This window comes from Alternaria alternata, assembly GCF_001642055.1.
Source record: "Alternaria alternata strain SRC1lrK2f unplaced genomic scaffold CC77scaffold_11, whole genome shotgun sequence".
Classification (NCBI taxonomy): domain Eukaryota; kingdom Fungi; phylum Ascomycota; class Dothideomycetes; order Pleosporales; family Pleosporaceae; genus Alternaria; species Alternaria alternata.
In genome coordinates this window covers 680,117-691,418 of record NW_017306200.1, presented here as the reverse complement: position 1 = coordinate 691,418, position 11,302 = coordinate 680,117, and the positions used below count along the sequence as shown (strand labels likewise).

The window sequence follows — 11,302 nt, the reverse complement described above, 5'->3', positions numbered from 1 at the left end:
GTACCCGACAACCTCCACGCGCCAAAAATGGTTGCATTAAAGGCATGACGGCTGGTGATTCTATGCATCAGTGTACCTGTGTTGGAGAGACGACAGGTCAATGCAGGCGCCTCGTCATCCATAATTGTGACTTCACCACTAAGCTTCACTTTTCTTTGCTCTTTTTTCCTTTTGCCTGTTGGATCAACTATGCTTCTATAGGCGCGCATTCACGATCCATTTGTACCAAACGTGGCGATGACATCGCAATTGAAACGCAACACACACTCATCTCCAATGAGCTGTTTGAGCTTTCTTACTTTTTTTTATCGTCAACCTCCCGTTTGAACACAACTTGGGCCAACGACATATCCTATACAATTGATCAAAGCGTGGAAACAAAGCCATCTGGCGCCCACAACTTGGACTGGACCATCGACGTAGCGGAAGAGACCTTCCCCGACGCTTTTAACGCGCCTATCGCTGTCAACGACATGCCCTGGAAACGACCTGACTTCCACCGCGATGGCTTCTCCGCACTCGCTCATTCTCGGTCACATCAGCATCGATCTCCGTTCGGTCAATGTACCCAGCGCAGGAACCCTTTCGCCAATACGTAGTGTTTTTATCTTTGGGTATAGCAAAGTTTGATTTCGCTGCTATATCAGTGAGGCTACTTTCAATGTTTTCATCCTGCTAGAGCAGCCCATACTGATCTACATCCCCTGCTTGGTGTTGAACTGGTCATCGTTGAAAGGGACAGTTTCAGTGCCTGTGCTCTCAACAGGCACGATACGGGAACGCTCCCTGCGAGGAGACCCATCATCAGGGTGTGGAATATTTACTGTGACCTCGGGAATCGAATGTGACTAGAATCGGTCAGTGATAGCAGGGTATAACACGAGTGATGGCAGCTTACGGAGCCGTCGTCTTCTACGGTCTGAGTGGAGGAGTCCACTTTAGTCTTTGAAGCGTTCTTCGAGGCCCAGCGCATCATGCTTGCTCCGGGCAGACGCTCATGACCCTGGCTGCATTAGTAGCGATCAAGGTGATACACTTGATAAGTATACATACCGGAACGTCATGTGTTTCGCCACGGGCGAGGGCTAAGATGCGATCCTGAAGGCACTTATCGAAGTTGCGGACGAAGTCATCGCACAAAGCGAAAGCGTGTGCATCCCTGGCTTGAAAGGCGTGATGGAGCGCCTCATTCAACGCATTGACCTTCAGAAGCGTACTGGCGAACAGTAGAGCAACGTCTTGCCAATCCCTGTCAGCCGAGTCGCCTGCACATGCATTGTCAGTGCATTGTTTAACGTCTTTCTCGATCTTTCAACATACCATAAACAGTTGTATATGACGCTGCAAGGTTATAGTTTGTTAGGATGCCATGATCGTACGCGTAAGGGGGAGCCTGGCCGCGTGCCTGATCTCCAGCAATGCCAGGGGTATCTTCGTGGGCGGCTTCGGGAAGCCGGGCGCGATTGTCTTTCGAGTTCGGTTGAGACATGGTGAGTTGACTTTGTGTGAAGATATGTAGAAAGAATGATATAATTCCAGGATAGTTTTATATCAGTGCCATGTGCGGTGAATATAGTTGTGTTCGAAGGCACGGCAGCAACAATGATGATGCAGACATTTGAGGCGTTGAGCTCAAGACTTCATAATTGCAAACTGCATGCAGTGTACACTTTTCACTTCCTCGCAGCCATCGTATTGCCTGGTGGAAGGCTTCATTTCACATCATGTCGAGGTCGTGCGTCGCCACTGTCTTCAGGGTCTGACATTGGTGCAGGTTAGGTTTGTACTTCAGGCGTGGCTGTACAAGTGCTTGAGCGTCATACCGGGTTATATAGTGAATCGCTTGCAGGCAATTGTCTTGAAACTTGCTGGACATACGATGAAGCCTAGGAAACATGTAACTACGCAATTAGCAATCGACATCAAACAAGGACTAATGAGATAGCGTGTAGAAGAAGAATGAGGCCAAGATGCACAGAACAGTGGCCTAAGAAGAATCTGGAACCCGACGTTTGGTCGACATTTTTTTTTTTTTGAATATGAATATCGCTGAAACGCTGAAAATGACAATACTTTCGAACTACTGATGCTGCTCCTTACACCGTTGCTGCTTCGCCCATTTCTTGAATTTGTCCTTTTTCCACCCACTCTTCCAAGTGAGCGTGCTAATTTCCCCGTCAATATTCAGCTTCTGTGGACCTTTGTGCGTTCCGAAGCGTATACTGCTGCTAAGATGGCACTTGGTCGGTGGATTGTCGTTCCAGTTATACTGGAGTATCGACGAGTAGGACCACTGGACGCAGTATTTGCTGTTTTCGCAGGACGCCTGGCATGCTTCTGGCGACTCTTCCCCGTTCTGAGCTCGGTCGGCATCGGGGTGTTGGCCTTCAAAGAGGATGTTCCATCGTCCGTTGGATGACTCGGAGGATAGGTTGTCCCAGTCATCACGCGTGTAATTCAGGTCCTCTGGGGTCATGAAGCGGTGCCAAAGGTCAGCGAAGCGTAGGGTGGGTTGGTCGGAAGGTCGGTCCTTCTCAAGTCTGAGCAGATCGATGCCGAGGTCTGGGGTGATGTGGTGCATCATCAAGACGGGCTCGCACCATATAGCAGGCGAGAATGGCACGGTGCTCGGATCGAAGCCAGAGATACCTGGCCAAACAACAGTAAACTCAAGCTTGAGTTCGGCCTGCAGAGCGCTGGAAACGAGATCGAATGCTGTTGAATGTTCTGAGATGTGCTCCCGCCGCATTTGGATGAAATCTTTGCGGTTCTTGAACAACTCCAGCATGACCTGCCGCGAGAGAATAAAGGATGTGCCGCCGGCAGCGAAAGGGTCGGGGACAAGCGCCGTTGCAGGCGCTGGCGGATTTCCGAAGAAATGCATTGCATCTGGGTCGTGTTGGCTCAGCCAGTCGAGTAGGTTTGGCCTGTTGATGTATGTCTCGTCGCCAGCGAAGACGTACCAGCTGCGGTCTGGTCGGTACTCCCACGCGGATGCCATAGTCTCCAGGATCTTGTACTTGTGCAGTATTTCCATGTCTCTCCTTTCTTCCTCCGGGTCCGGCTTCTTCAAGTTGGTCAGGGGTATGCTCCTCCGCGCGAAGTCGACCTGAGCACGGTATCTCTCCAGCTGCTCCGTCTTCTTTATGAATTCGGATCCGTACCGCCAGATGACGTCAAATACCGGCCACCTCCCAATCTCCGTTTGTAGGTCTGAGAAGAGCAGGAACGTGCCATGGTCTCGCTCGTCGGTATTGAGGATGAGGGGTGCGACTTTGCTGTACACGTTGTTCGCGGTCGTGGTAACGGCGACGACGAGCTGGTCATGGTCGACTAGATATGGGCCGAGGTTCGATTCTTGCTGCGGCCGCTTGCTCGGAGGGAGTTCTTCGTCGTCGTATGTGCGAGGCCATCCCTTGATCCAGAAGAAGCCGTATATGAGCAGGACGCTGAAGAGGAGGCGTGCCGGACGCGGCATGTGCTTCCGGTAAGAAGACGACATGGTCGCTAGCGTCGGTTGCGTAGCATCTGTCAGTCTAGTAGCTAGAGGAGCAGACAAAGATCGATGTCGTAGATGTACAGATGTCCAAAACGTGTTTCACCCCATCGCAATGGCCCGATGTCAAAAAAAGCGCGTTGCGAACGTCAGCCCGCACTCAGGGGATGCGACAAGCCTAGACCCGACCGAGACGCGCGTAGACATTCCTGGTGTGGCGCAGCCTTCTGGTCGCTGAGGGACACGCGTCGTGGGAATACGAGAGCAGCATGCCATTCAATACAACAAACATGATAGTCAGAAGATATCAGTCCTCCAGGACTTGAAATCTAATTGTGACAGACGCCCCATGAGGCGTTCCTGTCATCTTGGCGATGCATCGGAGGAAAAGCGGGCAATCTCCGACGGTGACGTCTGGCAGTTAGGCTCGAGCAACGACTACCTTCAATGCCTCACTCTCTACCAGTCTTTCAAACCGCGAGCCGTCAATTCTGTTGGTTTTCGTGATTCCTGTGACTAGAGGACCGAGGGGTCGTTGAAAGACAACGATCGGCCAGCCCTTATACCCGGTAAACCCGCAGCGGACGCGCACATCACAGACCCAGCATGGCTCGGTCGATCGCATCCAAAGCGCTGTTGTTGCGAATAGAAAGAGATACTAAACAAGCTTGGATTCGGAACGCCCTGCTATGGGTAACGATGTTTCAGTACGACATCATCATGTTCAAAGCCGAAAAGACTGCCGCTTCTACATGCAAAGCGTGCCGTACGATAAGTTGCACACTGACCTCGATCTGTGCTGTGGTTGCTGGAAGGTGCACACTTTACCAGAGATGTCTACCGAAGGATAGCCAAATGTCTATCACTTCCAAACCATCTTTTCGCTAGATTGAACCGTAAGCTAACAACTTGAAGAGCGTATGTTTCCGAGAGGGTAGCGGCAGCAACTTTTTTAGCCTCTTCTTCATCACAAGATCGACAAAGTACTCGTGGGACGCAATCTCTAAATTGACAAGCTCGTTTGCATACTATCCATGCCAAGACTCAGGCAGCGTGGAAGGTATTCGTGATAGGTCAATCTTTACAGAAACTAGTCATTGTACAAGACGCCGATGGTGATTCAACAGAGAGTCGTAAAGTCAGTGTATACTCAAGGATAGTTGAGCAGGAGACGAATTGCTGCACTTTGCTCTGTTCTGATGCATGCACCAGGATGGATGAACTACGATTAGCGTCACCAGCAGGCACGCTGCCTGAGAGGTGCTGTCGCGTTACCTGTCTCATCTCCTTTCTTCCGATATCTTGTGTGAAGCTGACCACCATATCTGAACACGCTTGAGATGAGAGGGGTGCGAATAGGTGGTTACTGGGGGAACTTGGTGAGAGTGAACTCTGTCTTGTAAAGTACGCTACACCATCAGCCCCACAACATTCTGAATACAACCTCAGGTTCACCTTGAAAGCTTCTAAACTTCCGTGCGGCTCGCGTACTTATCTTGTGTATCCCAGATCTCCCGCGCGCCAACCAAGCACCATGTCGAGTTGTCGCCACAACAGCGCAATCAAGACAGCTGATCCGCTCCCTCAGCTTCAACAGCAACTCCGCGTCCGCGATAGTCGATTCAGTATCCTGTCTCAGCACGAAATTGACGCTATCTATGCAGCTGAGTACGGTGCGCAGCCCTTCCTTAATATACATCCTTTTCCCCATCATACTGATAGTGTATCGCAGGTGAGCCTACCCAGCAAGACTGCAACGACTTCTTCTTGCTCTTCCTTGGTCTACACGAAGATATCATGAAGTTACAACGAGAATTGCTTGAGATCACAGCAAGAGGCGCGGACGCTATGACTATAGCACCTTGTTTCTACGGCCGATTGAACGTCATTATGAAAGAACGAATCGAGACCCTTGCAAGCGGGAAGCCGCTTAGGGTTGAGGTGAGCCAGTCACCTCATCCGCTAACCTACCATGAGACTTACATACTGTAGGGCTATCCTCCCACTTATCCAGGGCCGATGATGTTGCGTTGGGTTCGCGAATATGTCATTGCCATGCCTTCGTTATACGAGCGTACCGAAGGCTTGCTTGCGGCTCAAGTATGTCGTATCGCTGCTAGGTAATGAAACTTGCTTATTTTGAGTAGGTACAGCAGTCTTTATTTGAAGCACCCACCACAAGTACTTCTACATCAACCTCTACGTCTCTTTCTGCAACACACGCTGAAACTGAGACTTTCACTATAGATGCAAGGAGGGCACGCAAAACTCGGCAGAAAAATCGCAAAACTGCTTGGCCGAGGTCTGGCAAGTAGGTCGTTTGGTGCTGAAAAGGAACTGGTAACGTTGCCTTCAAACGGAATGGCTTGGTAGAGGGCCTGTGACGCCTTACATCAATGGGCTAAATCGCCTTTCCCTTGCTTTGTTGACGTACCTTCAGCGCAACTGATACGGTAGCCTGAACTGAGAAGCGTGCGGTTCTGCTTGGTTTCCAAATGTGGAATAGCGCGTTTGTTATGCAGTCACACTCACCAGGAAGCGACCACGCTGTCTTGTCAGTCATCTCTCTAGCGCTCTTACATCTTCCTGTATAAATTATATGTCCGGTTCGACATACTACTGTCTTCCGCTTGTCCTTTGGAGTTGACCTACCGCGTTACGTCATTCATGTCTTACTCGCCCAAAAGTACTTACGTTCCAGGTGAACGCAACACTCCACCAGCGGATGCACCTACGAGACGCACCGTTCTGTCTATGAGCGAATTCCTGCACAGTGGCCCTTTAGACATACCAGCCAGTACACCCTCAGATGTTGGTGGCGGTGCGCCGCGCCTCTCAAGTCGCCTTAGCGACAGCCGACTGCGTTTCATCAAGAAGGTACCAATTGACCCCAGAAGCGATCTTTGCTCTCCGAGAGACCGAAGAGCTGCCCTTGCTGTGTATGACGAGGCTATTGAGAATATCAAAAACGGAAAAGGACATCATATCGACGTGGAGACAGAGGCCGAAGCCAAGATTGAGACAATACTGGGGATAAGAAGCGCAGCTCCGTCTCACCTTGTGTTCCAGAAGAACCTTCTCTTACCCATCGATCCAACATATGCAGAACCTCGCATAGAGGCCAGCGATGATACATTAGGTTATCATGCGTCTTGGAGATTACATGAATGGCGACAAGATGGTTGGCCAGCATTGATCCCAGGAAGGGCCATTGAGAAAGAGAAGACCATGAAAGGTGACCCTAGTACGTGGCGCGAGCGGGACTGGTCGTGAGAGTCAAGTGAGAGTTGGCCTAATCTGGGTGGATAGACAATATAGTGAGTCGCTAGTATGACGAAGTAGCAGTAGGTGCGTAATCCATCTATGAAAAGCTATCATCAGACGTACGAACTTTATGAGGTTGGGAGATTGTACCGCGGTAACCAAAGCATAGTTCAAAGACTGCAAAGAATAACTGATCTTAATACAGTGAGATGGGTATATACCTGCGACATCCATGTAGGTAAAAGCCAGATTTTTAAATAGCGTGGCAATGTACTATAGTGCCTCAGACCTCGACACTGTGCTTTTATAGAATACCTTTATGGTACCAGTATGTCCTAGTCATTCTCTCCGTTCCCTTATCTCGAGAATCCGAACATTTATCCACTTCAATCTTGCGGGAAATGATCAAAACCGCAAGAAGAAAAAATGATGTCAACCGATAGAGAAGACTTCGATAGCTAGAAGCTACAAATTTTTGAGACACAAAACGAAGGCTGACGCGGCTGACCAGATGGTTGAACAGATAGAGCTAGGGATGAAGCAGAGGCAAGGAGAGGTGGACATATTGATGGCGGAAGATGGCCGTTGGAACGAGCTTTGGCTCACAAAACACTTGACGTAGGTTCTTTTAGATAGGAATCAAGACCTATAGTCTACCATCAGCCTTCATCTAGCCATGTTTTCTCTCCTATATTGGTGCCTACCTGTTATGTCTCCACGCTGCGGGCTCAGTGACCATTCACCATGATAATCGGTCCATCAATCTCGCCACGAACCCTCCTTTATATTTTGTAGAAAAGTGATTACGTGCAGATGATCCTAAGCCGGTCCACACTGCACTTATTCCCCCTTTTCTCCACGAAAACTTTCAATTTCAACTCCACCAGTTCCTGATCCACCCTTCAACTTTTCAACCGATCATCAAGCCCTAATTAAATCGAACCATCCACCAATTACTCGCAAGACGATAATGATGAGCTCATTACAGAAACTTGCTGCTGCTGCCGAGGGTCACTCGAGTTTCAACTCCATCCTCAATACAACTGACACCCGGGCTAGCACGTTCGACACCATTCCTGGGAACCATACCGAGAAAGAGCGAGAGGCTGCAGCCACTATGCTAATACTGAACAAGCTGGTTGTGTACTCCAAGGAAGATAAAGAGGCCGCACGTATACTGTTGGCCATGAACGAGCCGGATCTATCCCCCTGGAGCGATAGCCAGCGAACGATTACTGATAGTGAGCGGACGATCAGTGTAACCCCAACACCGGTTTCGATACCAACTCGCTCGGTCACGCCACCCACACCCACTCCAGTAGCTACTCAGGCATATGAGGTCGTTGATGTGTTGTCCGGTGCTACTGCGGTATCTGCATCTTCTCCGCCAGTGAAAAAGATCTCACTAAAAGAGTACACAGCCATGAAGAAATCGAGGAGGGATCGAGGAGCATAGAAGAATACCTGCGTTTTACAGTGATGTTTCAATCGTGGTAGCGGTGAGGTTTGAACAGTGTATATATGGGGAACTATGTTAAAGATGATGATCGTAATGTAAGACTATACAATCGATTCGCGTCTCGAAATTTAATTAAGTATACTGAAGCGCTGCGCTGCCATCACATAGGAAGTGACTGCTTCTTCGGAGTGTGAAGAACCATGGGATGGGTAGCTTATATGAAGGTAATCGAAATATTCATATCAGTATGATTTCGATTGCTGCGATAACGCAAATAATTGCGCTACGTTTATGATCTCGTCGCAAACAACCAAACAATCTAATTGTAGACAAAGCTTCAACAGAAGAAGAAGCGCTGACAGCAACGACAAAGATGAAAATTCAGGAAGCTCATATGGTAAGATCATCAAGGTGATTGCGGTTAGTGGCCCACAGTAAAAGATGGACCAGGGTTGTTGTAACGGCACGGACTCGGGTGTGTGGTGTTTAAACTTGGGTACAACCATGAATGCTTGTTGTGACTACCCTACCATCCATTTTAGTCACATATCATTATTTGGCGTAAAAAGACAGTTCATTAGGCATTCGATTCAACAAGTTTTATGAGCGCATGTCACAACGCAGGTGCCTCGTAGATCATGGACCGCAAAGACATTGTATATTTGCCAAGTAACGGCGAATTTGGGCGCACGTGCTACATGAAGTATGGTGGCGAGGTTCAGTTTAAGATGTGCGCTCGATGGTAGTGGTCTCCATCTTGCCGTGCTCGGTAGTCGTTCCCTCGACGTGACCGTGGTTGACCGTCTTCTCAACAGCTCTGACCGCCTCATCTGCAAGCTCCTTGTCTTCGAACACTGCATTGGAGTTAGCAATAGCCCGGGAAATAATGTCCTCAATCTGTACTTACAGAAAGCAAGTTCCTCGAGTGTGCGGTTGTACGTCTCAGGGTACATGAAATACACGAACAAAAATTCGAAAGTGATCCATCCACAATAGATAGCAAAGTACTTCCACTCGATAGCGTCAAGCGCAATCGGGTTGACGTAAACAGAGAAGAATCCAGCAAGCTTTCCAAACATCTGTTCAATACCGATACCCATGGTTCGCTGAGCGTACGGGAAGAGTTCGACCAGGTAGGTGTATGTAAGGGAGTTGTTGCCGATGTTGTAGCAAGGGGAGTATGCGAAGAAGAATACGAGCGAGGCAATTTGCGCGGCTTGGTTCTTGGTTCCCTGGGACTCAGCAAGCTGGAGGCGCTGGAAGGAAATAGTCATGGCCATAAAAACCATGGTCATAGAGGCAGCGGAAAGCATGAACATCCAGCGACGACGGAACCGAGTGACAACTAGCGCGATGACGACAGCATTCATCAGACTCCAGCATTGGTTGGCGATGTTGATGCGTGTTTTAGCGAATTTGGTGGTGTATCCCATCAACTTGAACAGGAGATTTTGGTAGTAAGAGAGCAAAGTGTTACCACTCATCTGCGTAAAGAGACCGAGGAAGCACGCAATGAGAACACGACGTCGCATACCAGCCGTGCGGACCATGTCTTTCCACGAGCGACTGGAGTGTTCCATCTCGAGTTTAATGGTAGATCGGATCTGTGCCATCTCGGCTTGTACGAGGATGGAGGTTGGGTCACCTTCGGCGTGGTATTTCGTTAAGATGGCGAAAGCCTCATCCTCGCGGTCACGGCTGACAAGCCAACGTGGGCTCTCAGGCAGTAGGCTGTCTAAGTCAGTAACAATTTCCCAAATCTCTATTGAGAGACATACAAGACCGTGCAAATCTGCAGGACGGACGGGCAAATCTGCAGCAGAGATGGTGCACGCCAGCCCCAGTTTCCAACCATCTCTGTTGTTTTGATAGAGATACCCGCGGCAACGATGGATCCGATGAAGTAAGAAGCGTTAAAAAGTGAGGTCATAAAGGGTCGTTCCTTGGGGTAGGCTAGCTCTCCGATCAAGGAAGAACCAGAGACGATCGCGAAGAGGATACCAAAGCCAAGTAGCATACGCGCAATGATGTACATGCCAACTTGAAATATGTCAACATAATCGTCATGAAGTAGCTAGCGGAATTGTGGACATACTGTGTTGAGCAAATCCTTGCAGCAAAGCACCAACGACCATGATGGCGGAACCGACGAAGATGGACATACGTCTGCCGTACTTTTGGCTCAGCCATGGTGCAACCGGAACAGCGAGAATGGACCCGAGCTGGTAACATGATGACATGAAACCAATAATCTTGGGTTCGATGCTGGCTTCGCCATCTGCGTCCTTGTAGCCATCTCCAAAATCTGCGACTGTCAGGTCCATTGAGCTAGGTGCCACCACGTTCATAGCTTACATGTGTTGAAAGGGACCGAAAACTGGAGCGTGCCAATAAGCTGAGAATCAAAGCCGGAGGTGATCTCGACGCCCATGCAGCAGCAGAAGAGCCAGATGTACATGATGCGCAGATTCGGTTTCTTCCACCATCGCACCTTGTCCTGCTCCACCATGCGGGTGATGATGGGGTCGGAAGTACCATCCTGAGCTTTGATGAGACCCATGATGCCGGTGTTGAAGCGCTGAAAGCTGCTTGAGGCCGGGCAGGCTGGGGGTATACCCTTTATAATTCGGCATGGCCAAAGGACTATCCACTACCCCGGCCCTTTACCCCAGATACTCCGTAGCCTAGGTAGGCTAAGGCGGAGAAGGCGACCGTATTACCGAACCTGCATCTTATATTGGGTAAGCGTCACGGCGTGTTGGCTGCATATCTTGGCAGCCGGCTAAATAGGGCTTGCTCCCTCCAATTACCGGGTTGCATTCCTACCGAACAAGGCTCAGAACAGCCCGAACAAACGCCTTGCTGCTCGCGAGCGCATCTTTGAGCCTGTGTTTAACCTGTTTCTTGGTACGTGACCTGTCCTCATGTTGCACCTTGGAGTCGCAGTAGCACGTCGAGCTAGACAGCGTCTACTCGTACCTGCTGGTCGGCACGGCCAGGATACATTGACCCGACACCGTGGATCTCGAATGGTGAATTGAGAGGCAATATCGCCATACTCGAACGATTATCGGGCCTGGCTC

General features: G+C 49.7%; 6 protein-coding genes across 6 annotated transcripts; 3 read left to right on the top strand and 3 right to left on the bottom strand.

Moving 5' to 3' along the window:
* Positions 1–647: 647 nt before the first annotated feature.
* CC77DRAFT_119389 (hypothetical protein) lies at positions 648–1,755 on the bottom strand. Its single transcript, XM_018530130.1, has 4 exons — positions 1,321–1,755; positions 1,054–1,265; positions 899–1,003; positions 648–848 (listed from the first exon to the last, which is right to left on the bottom strand). The coding sequence occupies exons 1-4, from the start codon at positions 1,487–1,489 to the stop codon at positions 696–698; spliced, it is 639 nt and encodes a 212-aa protein (XP_018385728.1). The 5' UTR covers positions 1,490–1,755; the 3' UTR covers positions 648–695.
* Positions 1,756–1,988: 233 nt separating this feature from the next.
* On the bottom strand, positions 1,989–3,802 carry CC77DRAFT_119368 (hypothetical protein). The gene has a single exon (XM_018530129.1). It carries the CDS (start codon positions 3,500–3,502, stop codon positions 2,081–2,083), a length of 1,422 nt encoding a protein of 473 aa, XP_018385727.1. The 5' UTR covers positions 3,503–3,802; the 3' UTR covers positions 1,989–2,080.
* A 1,228-nt stretch (positions 3,803–5,030) lies between these two features.
* On the top strand, positions 5,031–5,928 carry CC77DRAFT_1095174 (hypothetical protein; the record flags this gene model as incomplete). Its single annotated transcript, XM_018529780.1, has 4 exons — positions 5,031–5,169; positions 5,229–5,437; positions 5,489–5,596; positions 5,644–5,928. 4 exons carry the CDS (start codon positions 5,031–5,033, stop codon positions 5,809–5,811), a joined length of 624 nt encoding a protein of 207 aa, XP_018385726.1. The 3' UTR covers positions 5,812–5,928.
* Positions 5,929–6,069: 141 nt separating this feature from the next.
* CC77DRAFT_1020817 (hypothetical protein) lies at positions 6,070–6,941 on the top strand. Its single transcript, XM_018525141.1, has one exon. The coding sequence runs from the start codon at positions 6,164–6,166 to the stop codon at positions 6,767–6,769; it is 606 nt and encodes a 201-aa protein (XP_018385725.1). The 5' UTR covers positions 6,070–6,163; the 3' UTR covers positions 6,770–6,941.
* A 744-nt stretch (positions 6,942–7,685) lies between these two features.
* CC77DRAFT_1095172 (hypothetical protein) lies at positions 7,686–8,280 on the top strand. Its single transcript, XM_018529779.1, has one exon. The coding sequence runs from the start codon at positions 7,731–7,733 to the stop codon at positions 8,214–8,216; it is 486 nt and encodes a 161-aa protein (XP_018385724.1). The 5' UTR covers positions 7,686–7,730; the 3' UTR covers positions 8,217–8,280.
* A 558-nt stretch (positions 8,281–8,838) lies between these two features.
* Positions 8,839–11,159, bottom strand: CC77DRAFT_119314 (major myo-inositol transporter iolT). Its single transcript, XM_018530127.1, has 5 exons — positions 10,575–11,159; positions 10,315–10,524; positions 9,998–10,259; positions 9,127–9,950; positions 8,839–9,073 (listed from the first exon to the last, which is right to left on the bottom strand). Exons 1-5 carry the CDS (start codon positions 10,777–10,779, stop codon positions 8,943–8,945), a joined length of 1,632 nt encoding a protein of 543 aa, XP_018385723.1. The 5' UTR covers positions 10,780–11,159; the 3' UTR covers positions 8,839–8,942.
* Positions 11,160–11,302: the final 143 nt, after the last annotated feature.

Excerpts from the sequence above, each read along its gene's own strand:
- CC77DRAFT_1020817 (XM_018525141.1), top strand. The coding sequence starts at position 6,164 with ATGTCTTACTCGCCCAAAAGTACTTACGTTCCAGGTGAACGCAACACT.
- CC77DRAFT_119314 (XM_018530127.1), bottom strand. The coding sequence starts at position 10,779 with ATGGGTCTCATCAAAGCTCAGGATGGTACTTCCGACCCCATCATCACC. Across the intron at positions 10,525-10,574 it reads TTCGGTCCCTTTCAACACAT|ATTTTGGAGATGGCTACAAG; the intron begins GTAAGCTATGAA and ends TGACAGTCGCAG. Across the intron at positions 9,951-9,997 it reads CTGCAGATTTGCACGGTCTT|CCTACTGCCTGAGAGCCCAC; the intron begins GTATGTCTCTCA and ends TGACTTAGACAG.
- CC77DRAFT_119389 (XM_018530130.1), bottom strand. The coding sequence starts at position 1,489 with ATGTCTCAACCGAACTCGAAAGACAATCGCGCCCGGCTTCCCGAAGCC. Across the intron at positions 1,266-1,320 it reads GTCATATACAACTGTTTATG|GCGACTCGGCTGACAGGGAT; the intron begins GTATGTTGAAAG and ends ATGCATGTGCAG. Across the intron at positions 1,004-1,053 it reads GCGAAACACATGACGTTCCG|GGTCATGAGCGTCTGCCCGG; the intron begins GTATGTATACTT and ends TAATGCAGCCAG.
- CC77DRAFT_1095172 (XM_018529779.1), top strand. The coding sequence starts at position 7,731 with ATGATGAGCTCATTACAGAAACTTGCTGCTGCTGCCGAGGGTCACTCG.
- CC77DRAFT_119368 (XM_018530129.1), bottom strand. The coding sequence starts at position 3,502 with ATGTCGTCTTCTTACCGGAAGCACATGCCGCGTCCGGCACGCCTCCTC.